The 13,772-nt window shown below is 45.6% G+C and overlaps 1 protein-coding gene across 1 annotated transcript in view; it reads left to right on the top strand.

Moving 5' to 3' along the window:
* LOC137623629 (uncharacterized) overlaps positions 1–13,772 on the top strand; it is a 68,707-nt gene that overhangs the window by 41,961 nt on the left and 12,974 nt on the right. Inside the window, exon 6 of the mRNA XM_068354460.1 lies at positions 11,216–11,318. Within this exon, the coding sequence (XP_068210561.1) occupies positions 11,216–11,318 (103 nt within the window). The remainder of the gene's footprint in view (positions 1–11,215; positions 11,319–13,772) is intronic.

Raw genomic sequence — 13,772 nt, 5'->3', positions numbered from 1 at the left:
TACCGAGTCTGTAATCATTACCGTAGAATGTGCAAACAACAACTGATTCACCTCCCACTCAGGATCAATCGCATCTATTAGTTTCAATCCTCGATCAAGCACCTGAGCATTCACCTCCCTCACAACTTCAACAAACAATTTGAACAACCATGGCGACATCACACATCCCTGTCTTGGCCCCATTCTCTCTGGAAACCACTCACTCTCTTCATTTCCCATCCTAACTCGGGATTAACTGCTTATGTATAAACTCTTCACTACATGCAACAACCTTCCACTAATTCTGTATAACCTCATCACATTCCACATCACTTCCCTATCAACTCTATCATAAACTTTCTCCAGAGCCATGAGGGCAACATACCCCTCCTTACCTTTTGCTAATTATTTCTTGCATATCTGCCTACCTAAAAATCCATACATCCCCTACCTCTTCCAATAAACCCTTGCATTCTCTGTTCTATCCTTAATCCCATTAATTAATACTACCATACACTTTTCCAACCACACTCAACAAACTAATATCCCTTGAATTTCAACATTCATGCACATCTCTCTTACCTTTGTATAGTGGAACAATATATGCACACACCCAGTCCACTGGTACCATTGACAACATGAAACATATACTGTACAGTATTAAGCACTCTCACCAATCATTCAAGTACAGCCACACCCCTTTCCTTTAATATCCCAGACCTGACACCATCCACACCAGGTGCTTTTCCTGATCTTGTTCCATCTAGTGCTCTCTTCACTTCCTCTCTTGTAATCTCTCTGTCATTCTCATCTCCCATTACTGCCACCTCAACACTTGCACCAGCAATTATGTCTGCCTCCCAGTTATCCTTAACATTCAGCAACCTTCCAAAATATTCAGCCCACGTTCTCCTTCCATTTTCATCTTTTATTGTCTCTTCAATTCTTGATCCACCCCTCCTTACTCTCTTTACTTCTTTCCAAAACCTCTTCTTATTCTCATCATACGAAAGACCCAATTCCTTGCCCCACCTCTAGTCAGCTGCCCGCTTTGCCTCAGCTACCTTACGTTTTACTTCCACATTTTTCTCTTTTTATCTTTCATACTTCTCTATACTATTAACTCAGCAGCCATTCTTCAAATGTCCTCTTTGTTCTATAACTGGATTACAAACCTACGCTATTTATTAGGGGTATTACTTCTGGGGAAGCTGAAAGGATGAGCCATTAAAATTTTAGCGAGGGTTAACTACCCATTCCGCTAGTTAGCGGGGGTACGGGGGCTAGCTTGCTACTGCTCCCGCTCACACACCTGTGATTTAGCTCACTTTGCTTTTGTCTCGGAAGGTGAAACGTCATTGCCGTTCTTCATCCCCACCAAGTTATTTTGGACTGCCATTAATGCGTTTGTTTGTGATTTCTCTTTATTAGTGTGTGTGTGTTGATTTCTGCCAACCATGCGTACCTGCCCTGGACCTTAAGGCCGGCACTGCGGTACCTTCATGTCAACCGTGGATACCAATCGTCGCACCCTTTGTCCTGCCTGCCGAGGTGATAGTGAAAACAAGGATAGTAAGTGTCAGGAGTGGTCTACCTTCGAGTGAGAAAGGTTTGGGTGACGGCGGAAGAAGAAGTCAAAGTGGGATATTTCTCCTTCGAAGATTTCTTCAAAAGGGAAAAAACCCAAGGCTGCTTCTTCCGTTTCCCGACCTTCCTCCAAAGATCCTACTCGATCGGCCAATTCCGAGAGACTGTCGAGTAGTATCATAAGTCCTTTAATTTATGGTCAACCCTGGTCCTCGAGAGATGGTGTTGCATCCCCTAGTGAAGCATCCCCACCTCTCTCCCCGGGGGAGGCCTTGTGTCTTTCTCCTTTTGTACAAGTGTGGTTGTCCATAGGGGTTCCAGGTCCACCCTGCAAGGACTCCTTGCTACAGCTAGTGTGCTAGTTTGCAGTCTTCTTCTGCTGCTTCTGCCAATGCCTCTGCCTCTTCAGACTCTAAAGCAGTTGCTGCCGACTGCGCTTCCCTTGTTTCTGATCATCCTTCGAGGGAGAAGCAAAGTCTTTCATCTATCTCTCATGCGAGTGTTTCTCTTCGAAGGAGGAGTTCACTCATAGAGACTCCTCTGCAGAGGACTGCTGTTTGAAAAGGTCAGCTTACTGATCCACCAGGCCCCAGAGTACATCATCGATCTCGCAGAGCTCGCCCTCCGCTTCGCCTTAGAGGTGGCCCTTCACCATCGGTGAAAAGTCGCCTCTTCAGCTCTTCAGCCTCGTCTTTGCAGCCTTCCCCGGCAGAGGAGCCTCCTCTTCCATCGTCATCTGGCCCTCGACCTTCGCCCGTTCCTGGACTTTCTCCTGACGACGCTGCTGCTAGTTCTCGGACTTCGGCCTTGGACTCCTCTGTGGATCGCTTGCGATCCCCCTCGGAGAATATTCGCCCTTCCAAAGGGCACATTCCTTTTCCTGCATCTCGCCAACCTTCTGACCTGGCTTCTCCGTTCCTGTCTCGTGATGTTTCAAAACATCAGTCGCCCTCGATAACGCGCCTTCCTTCACAGTGTTTCAGATGGTCGGCTTGCGCCTGTGCTCTCCAACGTGCCAGCGCTCATCAGTGCACCAGTGTTCACCAACATCTCGTCAGTACTCTCAAGCACGCCAGTGCTTTCCGGCGCATCAACGCTCTCCAGCTCAGCAGCGCTCCCCAGCGCAGCAGCGCTACACCTCTCTCCAGTGCATCAGCGCTCTCCTGCGCTTCAGCGCTTTCCAATGCCCCAGCGATCTCCTGATCACTGGTGCTCTCTAGCATGTTCTCGCCGTTCGAAGAACCAGCAATTGCCGGCTCACTAGTGCTCGCCAGCTTATCTATGATTGCCTGCACACCTGTGCTCACCAGCTCCCCTCTGTGCATCTGCGCTTTCCTACTCGTCAGCGCTCTCCAGCTTGCAAACGTTCTCCTGCGCATCAGCGCTCTCCAGCTCAAAAGCACTCTCGTGCGCACCAGCAGCCTCCTTTGCGCCAGCGCTCTTCAGCTCGTCAGCGCTTCCCAGCTCTTCAGCGCTCTCCAGCTTGGTAGTGCTTGCATGCACACCCGCGCTCATCTGCCCACCCGTGTTCACCTGCGCTCCAGCATTCGCCTGTTCACCAACACTTGCCTGCGCTCCTGCGCTTTCCTGCGCACCAGCACCAGCATTCGCCAGCGCGCCAACACTTTCCTGTGCACTTGTGTAAGAGTCAAAAAGAGCAAAAGGACAAACTTTTTGATAGGTCACAGTTGCCCTATTCCCCTCACTGCAAACGCATTACAGCGCACTCACCAGGAAAAGGAAGAAGAGGCTCCACAGAAGTGTTAAAAGTTTCCGAAGATTCCATCTTCGAAGGCGGACCCACCACATCAGTCATCAGTCGAGACTCCTCACAGGGATCCATTGATCCCTTTCTCTTCAAGATCTCTCTCTGACAGTTCCACCGTCAGCAGACAGCCTTAGTTCAATGCCATGGTCAGAGCAGTTGTGCAAGCCTTCAGGCCTGCTTTATCATCTCGCTCTTTGGAGACCTCACATCATCTGACAGCACCAGAAGGTCTGCAAAGAACCTTGGCTGCTTCTCCCTTGAAGAGAAAAAGAGAGTCTCAAACGAGGTAACATCCCGTATGGTGAAACTGATTCCTGTTAGGCCTTCAAGGCCTGTCCCTCCTGACTCGCCCTCCGGATGCTCTCCTGCCTCACCTCTGTCGAGGGAGTTTCGTGAGGTTCGAATTTCCTCTCTTCCACCATCGGAGTAAAATGCTCCTCGCACAGAGAGTTCTCCACCACAGGCAGAAGTTAGGAAGGACAACTCCATCCGGCTTTTTGCTGGAGTCCTATTTCCTTCCCCGGAAGGAATCAGAGGACTGCAAGACACTTTCAAAGTACTCTTCAAGGACCTCTAGCCTTCAGGAATTATCAGTCACTCTAGGAATGTTCACAACCCACACTGAGAGGAGCTCTCTGGGTATAAGAAAGAGACTTTGCTGTCAGTCCCACTTCAGAGGGGGAGCAGGAGTCAAAACATGCCTTCTGGCAAGTCCTGACTCTTATAAGGGTACTCAATGGGTTTACCGACCCGGAGAAACCCCCCCCGAGAGGGCAAAGACATGGTCGTAGATCATGTCTTTGGCACTCAAAAGCCCTCTAAGACCAGTGCAGCCTTGCCCAGGTCTCAAGGGCTAAAGAGTGCCTGGGCAAAGATTGCTCAACAGCTATCTGAGCTCTCCTGCTCTCAACGCCCTGGCTCTACCGCCAAGCTTCTCCCACCTCCTCGTGTCCAGCAGAGGAGGTATTTTGAACTTTTGGACGAGCTTCGTCCAGCACTTTCCACCACTCTCTGGAAGAGATCACCAAGGGAGTCTCTTAATAGGCTCTCCAACCATTAGGTCATTTTCTCGGCAGCCGAGAACCTCAACTCGGAAAAAGTCACAAAGTATGCCATGCAGGCTACTTTGAGACTTAATCTTTGGTTGGGGACCCTGGGAATCCTGGTAAGAACTGAGAAATTTTCCAAGGAACGCACCAGGAAAGCTATGGAAACTTAACTTCTCTCAGGCACTCGCACCATCGAATTTCTCGCCCATCAAGTCTTGAACTTATGGGCGAACACCATCCTGAAACATCAGGATGCTGTGTCTGAGAGATTCCATCAGCAGGTTCTGAATGCTGAGATTGCTAGGCTCAGGAACTCCTCTCTAGTGGGATCCCCTCTTTTTGAGCCAAAAGACATGGAAGAAGCTGCTGAGAGATGGAGGAAGTCTCACCAGGACTCCCTCTTCCATAGGGTTTTGACATCTAAGCCCTATAAACCACTAGCTTCTCAGCAGTCCCGCCCAGCTAAGACCTCGACGAACAAGACAGCAGCAAAGATAGTGGTGTCTAAGAAGCCTTTTCTGACCAAGGACAGGAAAGGCACTAAGTCCTCCAAGGGGGGAAAAGTAGAGGGAGCGGCCTTGGTCGCAAATACTAGGATAGGCATTCCCCCGCTTTTCCACCAGTGGGGGGATTCCTACAAAGTTGCTGGGACAGGTGGAAGCATCTCAGGGCCGAAACCTGGGCAGTCTCCGTGATTCATTCAGGTATCGTGTCCCGTTCACAACATCTTTCCCTCCCCCAATCACGAATCCAGTGTCAATAGACTCCTTTTCGATGGGATCAGCAAATGGGCTAGCCCTCCGGGCAGAAGTCCACACCCTGTTTAAAAAGGGCACTCTCCTGATCCTTGACAAGTCCCCCGGCTTCTTCAGTCAACTCTGTCTTGTGAAAAAGGTGTCTGGAGGCTGGAGACAAGTCATCGACCTCTCAGCTCTGAACAAGTTTGTCAAGCAAACTCCGTTCAGCATGGAGACGGCAGACAAGGTCAGACAAGCAGTAAGACCAAGGGACATCATGTGCACATTGGACTTAAAGGACGCGTACTTCCAGATCCCAATCCATCTGTCTTCAATGAAGTACTGTACTTAAGATTCAGCCTAGACAACAGGAAATACCAGTTCAAGATGCTGTGCTTCGATCTTTCCACAGCACCTCGAGTCTTCACCAGAGAGTTCGCCCTAGTGTCATCTTGGGCTCACAGGATTGGCATCCGTCTCCTCCGTTATCTGGATAACTGGTTAATCCTAGCGGATTTGGTGTCAACCCTTCTTCAACAGGTAGACAAACTTTTGAGATTTTGCAAAGATCCTTGGATTATGATAAACCTCGCGAAGTCCTCCCTGCTTCCTACGCAGAGACTGGTATACCTAGGCATGATATTAGACACCAATCTCCACAAAGCCTTCCTATCAGACGATAGGATAATGAGGCTGAGGAAGGTCGTAAGACACTTTCTCATTCGAGAAGAACTTCCAGCCCAGACGTAGCTACATCTTCTTGGGCACCTTCATCTCTGGCCCGTCTAGTTCCCAACAGTCGCCTCAGGATTCGATCTCTCCAGTGGCGACACAGGTCCCGGTGGAATCGGGCTTTAGACTCCCTGGACACCCTGATCCTCATGGGACCACCGGAAAAGTCGGACCTTGAATGGTGGGTGTCAGACGAGAATCTACGAAAGGGAGTGGATCTTCTTATCCTACCCCCAGATTTGATGCTCTTCTCGAACGCTTCAAAAAAAAGGTTGGGGGGCCCACGTGCTGCACCACACGATCTCAGGCCTCTGGTCAGAGTCAGAAGAGTACCTCCACATAAATCACCAAGAGGTGAAGGCCGTCTTTTTGGCCCTTCAACTGTTTCATCCGTTCCTGGTGGGTCACTCAGTGGTGGTGATGAGTGACAACACCACAGTAGTGGCTTATATCAACAAACAAGGAGGTACCTTTTTGCAGCCCCTATCCCATCTAGCAGTAGAGATACTGAGATGGGCCGAGATTCACTCGATACTGCTATTGTTATGCTTCATTCTAGGCAAAAGGAATGTGCTTGCCGACAATCTGAGCAGAGCATCTGAGATAGTGAGTACTGAGCGGTCTTTTCATCATCTAGTAGCCAACAAAGTCCTAACTTTGTGGGGTTCTCCGACTGTAGATCTGTTCGCAATGGCTTTGAACTTCAGGCTCCCGTTGTACTGCTCCCCAGTTCCAGACCGCAAGGCTTTTTGGCAAGATGCATTCCAACAACGGCGGGACAACATCGACCTTTACGCCTTTCCCCCGTTCTGTCTGATGAGGAGGGTACTCAACAAGGCCAGAACATCAGTCAACCTCGCAATGACTCTCATAGCTCTGCTATGGCATCGTGTGGAATGGATTGTGGACCTTCCGCAATTCCTGACAGTTTCTCCAAGAGAACTCCCTCCATGACACGATATACGCAAACAACCACATGCCAACATTTTCCACGAAGCGGTAGCTTTGCTACAACTTCACGCCTGGACACTATCCAGCATCTTCTCACCCAGAGATGATTTTCGCAGCAAGTTGCGAGCAGGATGTCTGGATACCTGTGGAAATCATAAGTAGCAATCTACCAGGGAAAGTGGAAAGTCTTCTGTGGTTTATGTCGAGGAAGGGGTATCTCTCCTTTCGATGCCACTATTCCAGTACGTGTAATAGCGGAGTTCCTCGTGTATTTACGTGAGGAAATGCGCCGTTCAGTCTAGGCGGTTAAAGGCTATCGCTCAGTCTTCAATGTCGCCCGTAGACTTAACAGAGTGGACATTTCCTCGTCACTAGAACTTCCCTTACTCATACGGATTTACGAACTTACCTGTCCTCAATCTGAAGTGAAACCTCCCCCATGGAATGTGGTTCGAGTTCTCAGGTCTCTAAAGAGACCTCCCCATGAACCATTACGCCAGGCAACAGATCGCCATCTCACTTGGAAGACGGTGTTCCTATTAGCTTTGGCTACGTCCACATCAGTTAGTGAATTTCATGGTCTCTCATACGACATTGCCCATTCAAGGGGATGGGGAGAGGTAACGTTCAGCTTCGTCCCTGAGTTTGTAGTCAAGACTCAGAATCGGGGAATGGCAGATTGCCATTTCGAGTCTCTGCTCTGTAACCGATGACCCTGATCATCCCTTACTCTGCCCAGTGAGGATTTTGAGGCTGTGTCTCAAGAGGACAGCTGCAGCCCGTCCCCGTGTGCCTGCACTTTTCATCAGCATAGGGAGGAACAAGAGGATGGTCACTAAAAACACCATCTCTGCTTGGATTTGCAAGGTCATAGACTATGACATGAATCCAGACCCTCCTCCTCCACGTTTCTCCAGAGCTCAGCTACGTAGCTACATACCTGGAATTCAAGAGAAACTTCTCAGTGACGCAGGTTCTACAGGCTGTGGTGTGGAAACGTCAGAATACATTCACAGTGTACTACCTGCAAGACGTGACCCACGGGAGGCTTGATACGTTCTTTGTCTGCCCTGCGGTGACTGCACAACAACTGGTATAATACCACAGCAGAAGGTTGAGGGTACTGACACCCAGTTTTAGTCTGAGTGAATGAAAAGTTTGACTGGCTCTTATTCTTTTCTTCATCCTCCCCTCTCTTGGTGAAAGCAGCACCCTGGGTTCTCTGCACAAGCTGACCTCAAACCATTGCATTTAACCCATGCTTCCTTGTGTACCTAGAATTAAGCTAATGCAGTACTGTTGTGTTCCCATATCCTGGCGAGGTGGTTTTGGGAAAGTCTTGGTTACAACAACTTGTCTTACAAAGACTCGGAATAACTTTTACCTGGACAGTCACACTTCTAAATATCTCAATACAGTACACAGATTACGTAGGCTGTGGACCTTGCGTTGCAAGGTTTAGCAAGGTGCAGGGACTCCTTATTTTTGGTACAAGCCTATTCAAAATAAAGAGCCCCCGGGTAAACCCAAAAAGCCAGATTGGCAGGGACGTCCACCCTCCTAATGGGTGAGTCACCCCTAATAAATACTGTAGGTTTGTATTCTAGTTACGGAACAAATGACAATTTCGTAGATAATTTATTTTATTCTTAACGATACAAACCTTTAGCTATTTATACAAACTTACCGACCAGCTCCTTCCCCTTGAAGTCCTACCTCCAAGAAAAGTGAGCTAAATCACAGGTGTGTGAGCGGGAGCGGTAGCAAGCTACTCTCCCCCTACCCCCTGAGTAGCAGAATGGGTAATTAACCCTCCCTAAAATTTTAATGGCTCGTCCTATCAGTTTCGCCAAAAGTAATACCCCTAATGAATAGCTAAAGCTTTGTATCGTTATGAAAAATACAAATTATCTACGAATTTGTCATTTTTCTCTTCCACTTTTATCTTCACTCCATTTCACCATTCAATACCCTTCCTTCTGCCTTCTCCAATAATCCTCTTGCCACACACATCACTTGCAATCCCAACAAAATTTTCTATTACTTTACTAACTTCCACTCCTCATTTAGATCACTAGTTTCTCTCACTTTCACCTTGTCATATGCCACGTCAAACCTTTCTTGATATTCACTTTTTACCTCTGGTTTTTCAGCTCTTCGACCTTCACTACCTCCCTTTTACATCCCCCACTCTATTTCCCCACTCTTGCTACAACTAATTTTCTTTCAACCAAAAAGTGATCAGGCATACTGTTAGCCATACCCCTGAACATCTATATTGTTATCAACACATAATCCATTAATTCCCTTTCTACCACTCTTCCATTTGCCACTCTACCCATGTATACCTGTTATTATCTCTCTTCTTGAAAAAAAACTACTACTTATCACCAGCTCTTGTTCAACACACACATCTACCGGTCTCTCACCACTCTCATTTTTGCCTGGTATGCCATACTTCCCAATGACACCTTCTACTTCTCCATCACCCACTCTGGCATTTAAGTCACCCATGACAACTACATAATTACTTCTACCCAATCCTTCTATGCATTTAGTTAATTCATTCCAGAATTCATTTAGCTCTTCACTTTTCTCACAACCTGGCCCATACACACTAACAAAAGTCCAACATTTCCTACCCAACTTAACCCTTACCCACATTAACCCTTACCCACATTAACCCTTACCCACATTAACCTAGATAATACCTCATTCCATTTCACTACTTTATCTGTCATCCATTCACTCAGCAATAAAGCCATACCCTCTCTTGCTCTTCCTCTTGCAATCCCAGACTCTCTACCTGTCAATTCACCAAACATCACTTCACCCTTCCCTTTTATCTTTGTCTCACACAAGGCCAATAGTTCCATCCTTCTATTCCAAAACATACTTCAAATCTCACATCTTTTACTCTCTATCATATTACATCCACGTACATTTAGATACCCCAAAACTGGAGTCCGGGGAGCAGTAACTCTCCTACAAGCTCCTCTTCTTTGATAGATACAATAATGCAGTCCACGTCCCTATTAGCAGAGCTCATGTGTTGTCCTGTATAAGACAGACCACTGGTAGTAGGTGCATGAATGCTTCTACTGTGTACAGATATGTTTTCTCAAGGAAGGAAGTATTCCCAATACATCCTTCCTTGCCCTGCAGACAAAACAAGAACATACTAAGATAGTCTTCCTGAGTTGATACATTCCCAGAATGTACAATGTTTCCCATATTTTTATGTTAAGAGAACATTCAGGGGAAACTCTCATCACTAGGTTGAGCAGCAATCCAAAGACTCCTTCACCTCTGGCACATTGGTCTCGGGAATGTTCCAGGCAGGAGAGGAACGAAAATGAGGTAACAAGTAGTGCTTGTGCTTGATCTCCCTCTTGAATGAGACCTAGCACTGGTAGCTGGAACATCAGCTCCTATACTGAAATACCTTCCCATTAGAAGTGTCGGATTTTCCACTGTTTTACTCCTCCCATGAAACATGCAGAAGAATCAGCCCATGCCTCAAAAGACTGGGCCCGATCAATAGCCTTGTGCTTCGGTGACTTTCTCAGCAGGCGTCACATCTGAAGATTCATTTGTTGTCCCTGGAACTCTGCAACAGGTGAAGGGGATCCAGCAATCCAGCAGGTGTGGGTAGCATCTCTCTCTCTCTCTCTCTCTCTCTCTCTCTCTCTCTCTCTCTCTCTCTCTCTCTCGCTATGAGACAATTCATGGTCTTTACTCCTCCCAGCACAAGACTAAATACAGGAAAAAGGTGTGAAAACACCCATACAGAGTACCCAGACACTGATTTTGAAGCCTATCTTCATGTTATACTCTACTACCAGTTTTTGAACATTTCTATGACAACCTCTGCTTTGGCTGCCAACAACACAGAGAATCGTTTAATTGCATAACAAGACAAACAGATCAAAGTTTTCTTCTTCTTCTTCTCCTTCCTCTTCTTCTTCTTCTTCTTCTTCTTCTTCTTCTTCTTCTTCTTCTTCTTCTTCTTCTTCTTCTTCTTCTTCTTTTCTCCAAATTTGGTTAGGGAATATAATGGGTTTTTAATAAAAATTAACCCTTTATGAGTGGGGATACCTTAATGTTGTGAAAGGGTTTGTGTATCATGATGATGAGCCAGGGCGCCATCCATACTGGGTAGGCTTGCTGTGTGAGCGGTCAGACTAAAGTCTCCCACCATCACCAATCCCTAGTGGCCTGTATGGTAATGAAAATGGCCAAACCGCAAACATGACTAAAGACATGTCTGAGGCCTTTGTCCTGCAGTGAGCTAGAAATGGTTGCATTTATTGTTGTTTATGTTAGAAATTGATTTAGTTTTAAGATGAAATTCAATGTGTTATAGATGTTGGTAAAACTTTTTCATAATTCAGAATTTCTTTACATTTCAGGATTTGTTGGATCTCATATTCACAACACTTACCCACACCAATCGGTTTGTAAGGGAAACTGGTTTCAATGTATGTGCCGCTCTTGTGTCCTGTGGATCAAGTGGTGAGTTTTTATTGCTGGTATTGATTTAATTATTACTCTAATGGTGAAATCAGACATAGATTATTGTGAATACAGTATTATTTGAAGGGATGTCTACTCACATAGAATATTAGTGGAACAGAGTCTGACAAGAAACACATCTGCATAGTAAAATAATTTTTAAAATCCTTTTTAAATTGACAAATTAAAGAGATGAAAAGCCTGTGAGAAAATGTAGGACTTTCAAGTCTTTCATATCTTCACAGAGATCAAGAGTCAAATATGCTGTTTATTGGTAAAGTTGCAAACTTTATGAATGGAAAATTGTGCACAATAGCCTCTTTGTTGAATTATTTTTCTAAGATCTTTGTCTTTAGATCAGGTAGAAATCTGCCCTTTAAGGTTTTGCTACAATTGCAGTATTGATAGTAACTGTAATGAATTGTGATCTGAGGCTGTCTAATACAAAGGTTTCTTGTGGAAATGTAGCAGGGATGATTACTCAATCATGTTCTTATTTGTAAAATTTGATGAAGTTCAATACCATTTTTCTCCTTTGAGGGTACATCTGAGAAAACTTGTCAAATTTCCCGTTGTTCTTGCACGTAATACAAGTCATTGACGTTTGATAGGAGTACGATTTAAGAGAAGATGGAATTATCGTTAAACTTTTACTGAGGTAAACATAGTTTCCTCTGGGTAGAGGGCAGAGCAACCATCAGTTTGATTTCAGCTGCTGGAGAGTGCAGATGTATTTCTTGGCATCTTCAACTGGCTGTTTTAATCTTTTGTTTTTTCTTTCAGATAGTATAAATTCTCTTGCAGACATTTGTGTTCTAAGGATATTAATGGAAGAAGCCAAGGATATTCAGTGTTTACTGATAGATGTAATTGTGTGACAGATTTTTGTTCTACCTGATGTCATCCAACATACTTGACGCTGTCCATTGGCCTGTCTGATGCCGTTCTATCTCTCGTGTGTGTGGCCTTACAACGATAACAACAACGTGAATATAAGAAAGTAGCTTTCCTTACACATCGTGGGTGCTCCATTTGAGGAAGAGTTCTGCTGCTGATGAGTGTGAAAAGGAGAGAGTCTGCCCTTTTTTCCTTCAGTGTCAGCCGATCCTTTTAAAGGATTAAGGATGCATCACCTGGCTGTGCTGTTTTGCCTCGTGTCGCTATCGAACTTCGATGGACTATTTCACCACTCGGCTGAACAAGAAGCTTCCTATGTTTTGTTCACCAGTCCGAGATCAGTGATGGAGGACACCTTTCAACATCCCTAGGACTACATGAATAAGAACACATTTCCACCCTTTGGCTGGATACATCAAGTAATCAACAGACTGTTGATGACATAGAATATGAGGATGATCCTAGTAGCTCTCATGTAACCACACTTTGGTTAACAGATCTGTTGATGCTCCTAGTAGTCTAGGTATTGTTAAAACTACCCTAATGGCTCAATCTATTCTGTCAACCCCACCTTTAGAGAACCCATAACTCAGTGGCATCCGTAACTGCACGGATGGCAATTATCCAGGATCTCCTTCAAGAAAATGTTTTTTTCATGAGGTACTGCTCAGGTGTTTGGATAACTGCTAAGATCCTATTTGAGCTGTCTTCCTGAGAAAGAGTGCCATATCCTGTGATAATTGTCCTTGAAGGGATAATTCTTTGGTCGGATGTATAGATGACTTCCTCTTTTACCTTTATTGAGAGAAACTCCTCTTAGTCTCTGCAATGAAAAGTTATCATTCAACTTTGAGTCAAGTTTTCAGACTGAAGTGCTTAGACTTTTCCTGTTCTTTGGAATTGTTTATTCTTATGAGGAGCTTCAAGCAGTGTTGCCTTCCCAGAGAACTCAGACCACCGGAATTGGATGTCTCGAGAGTTCTCAGCTCACTCAAGCTGTCTCAGTATGAGCCCTTTAGGAGATCGTCAGACAGGTGATCTGACATTCAAGACTGTTTGCTTGCTTTCCTAGGCCTAGGAAAATAGAGTAGACAAGCTACATGGCATCTTGTATGTCATGAGTCATTTTGAGGGATAGGTCTGTATGTTCATCTTGAAATTCTTGGCCAAAACTCAGAATATGATGAGTTCTTTTCCCTCCACGACGTAGCCAGCAATCAAAATGACTTGCTCCTTTGTCTTGAAGAGAACCCATGTGTTTTAGATCATAGTACCAGAGGCTGTTCCTCACCATCAGTAGGGTGAAAAAAGGAATATCCAAGAACAGTTTCATTCTGGCTTTGTGAGACCATCAGATTTGCATGCCCCTCTCAGGAAGTTGGGTATTAGTTCCACCCTAACCTTCAAGAAGAATCAGTATGTGAAGCAAGTGCTGAAAGTAGGAGCATGTAAATGCTAGACACCTTCACTACCACTATTTTCTTAAGTATACCCACAAGTCCTTGAATGAGTTTACCATCAGACCTCTGGTAGGTGCTCAGCAGACTGTGTTGGGAG

The sequence above is a fragment of the Palaemon carinicauda genome, chromosome 30 (assembly GCF_036898095.1).
Source record: "Palaemon carinicauda isolate YSFRI2023 chromosome 30, ASM3689809v2, whole genome shotgun sequence".
Taxonomy (NCBI): domain Eukaryota; kingdom Metazoa; phylum Arthropoda; class Malacostraca; order Decapoda; family Palaemonidae; genus Palaemon; species Palaemon carinicauda.
This window is presented reverse-complemented; position numbering and strand designations above follow the sequence as displayed.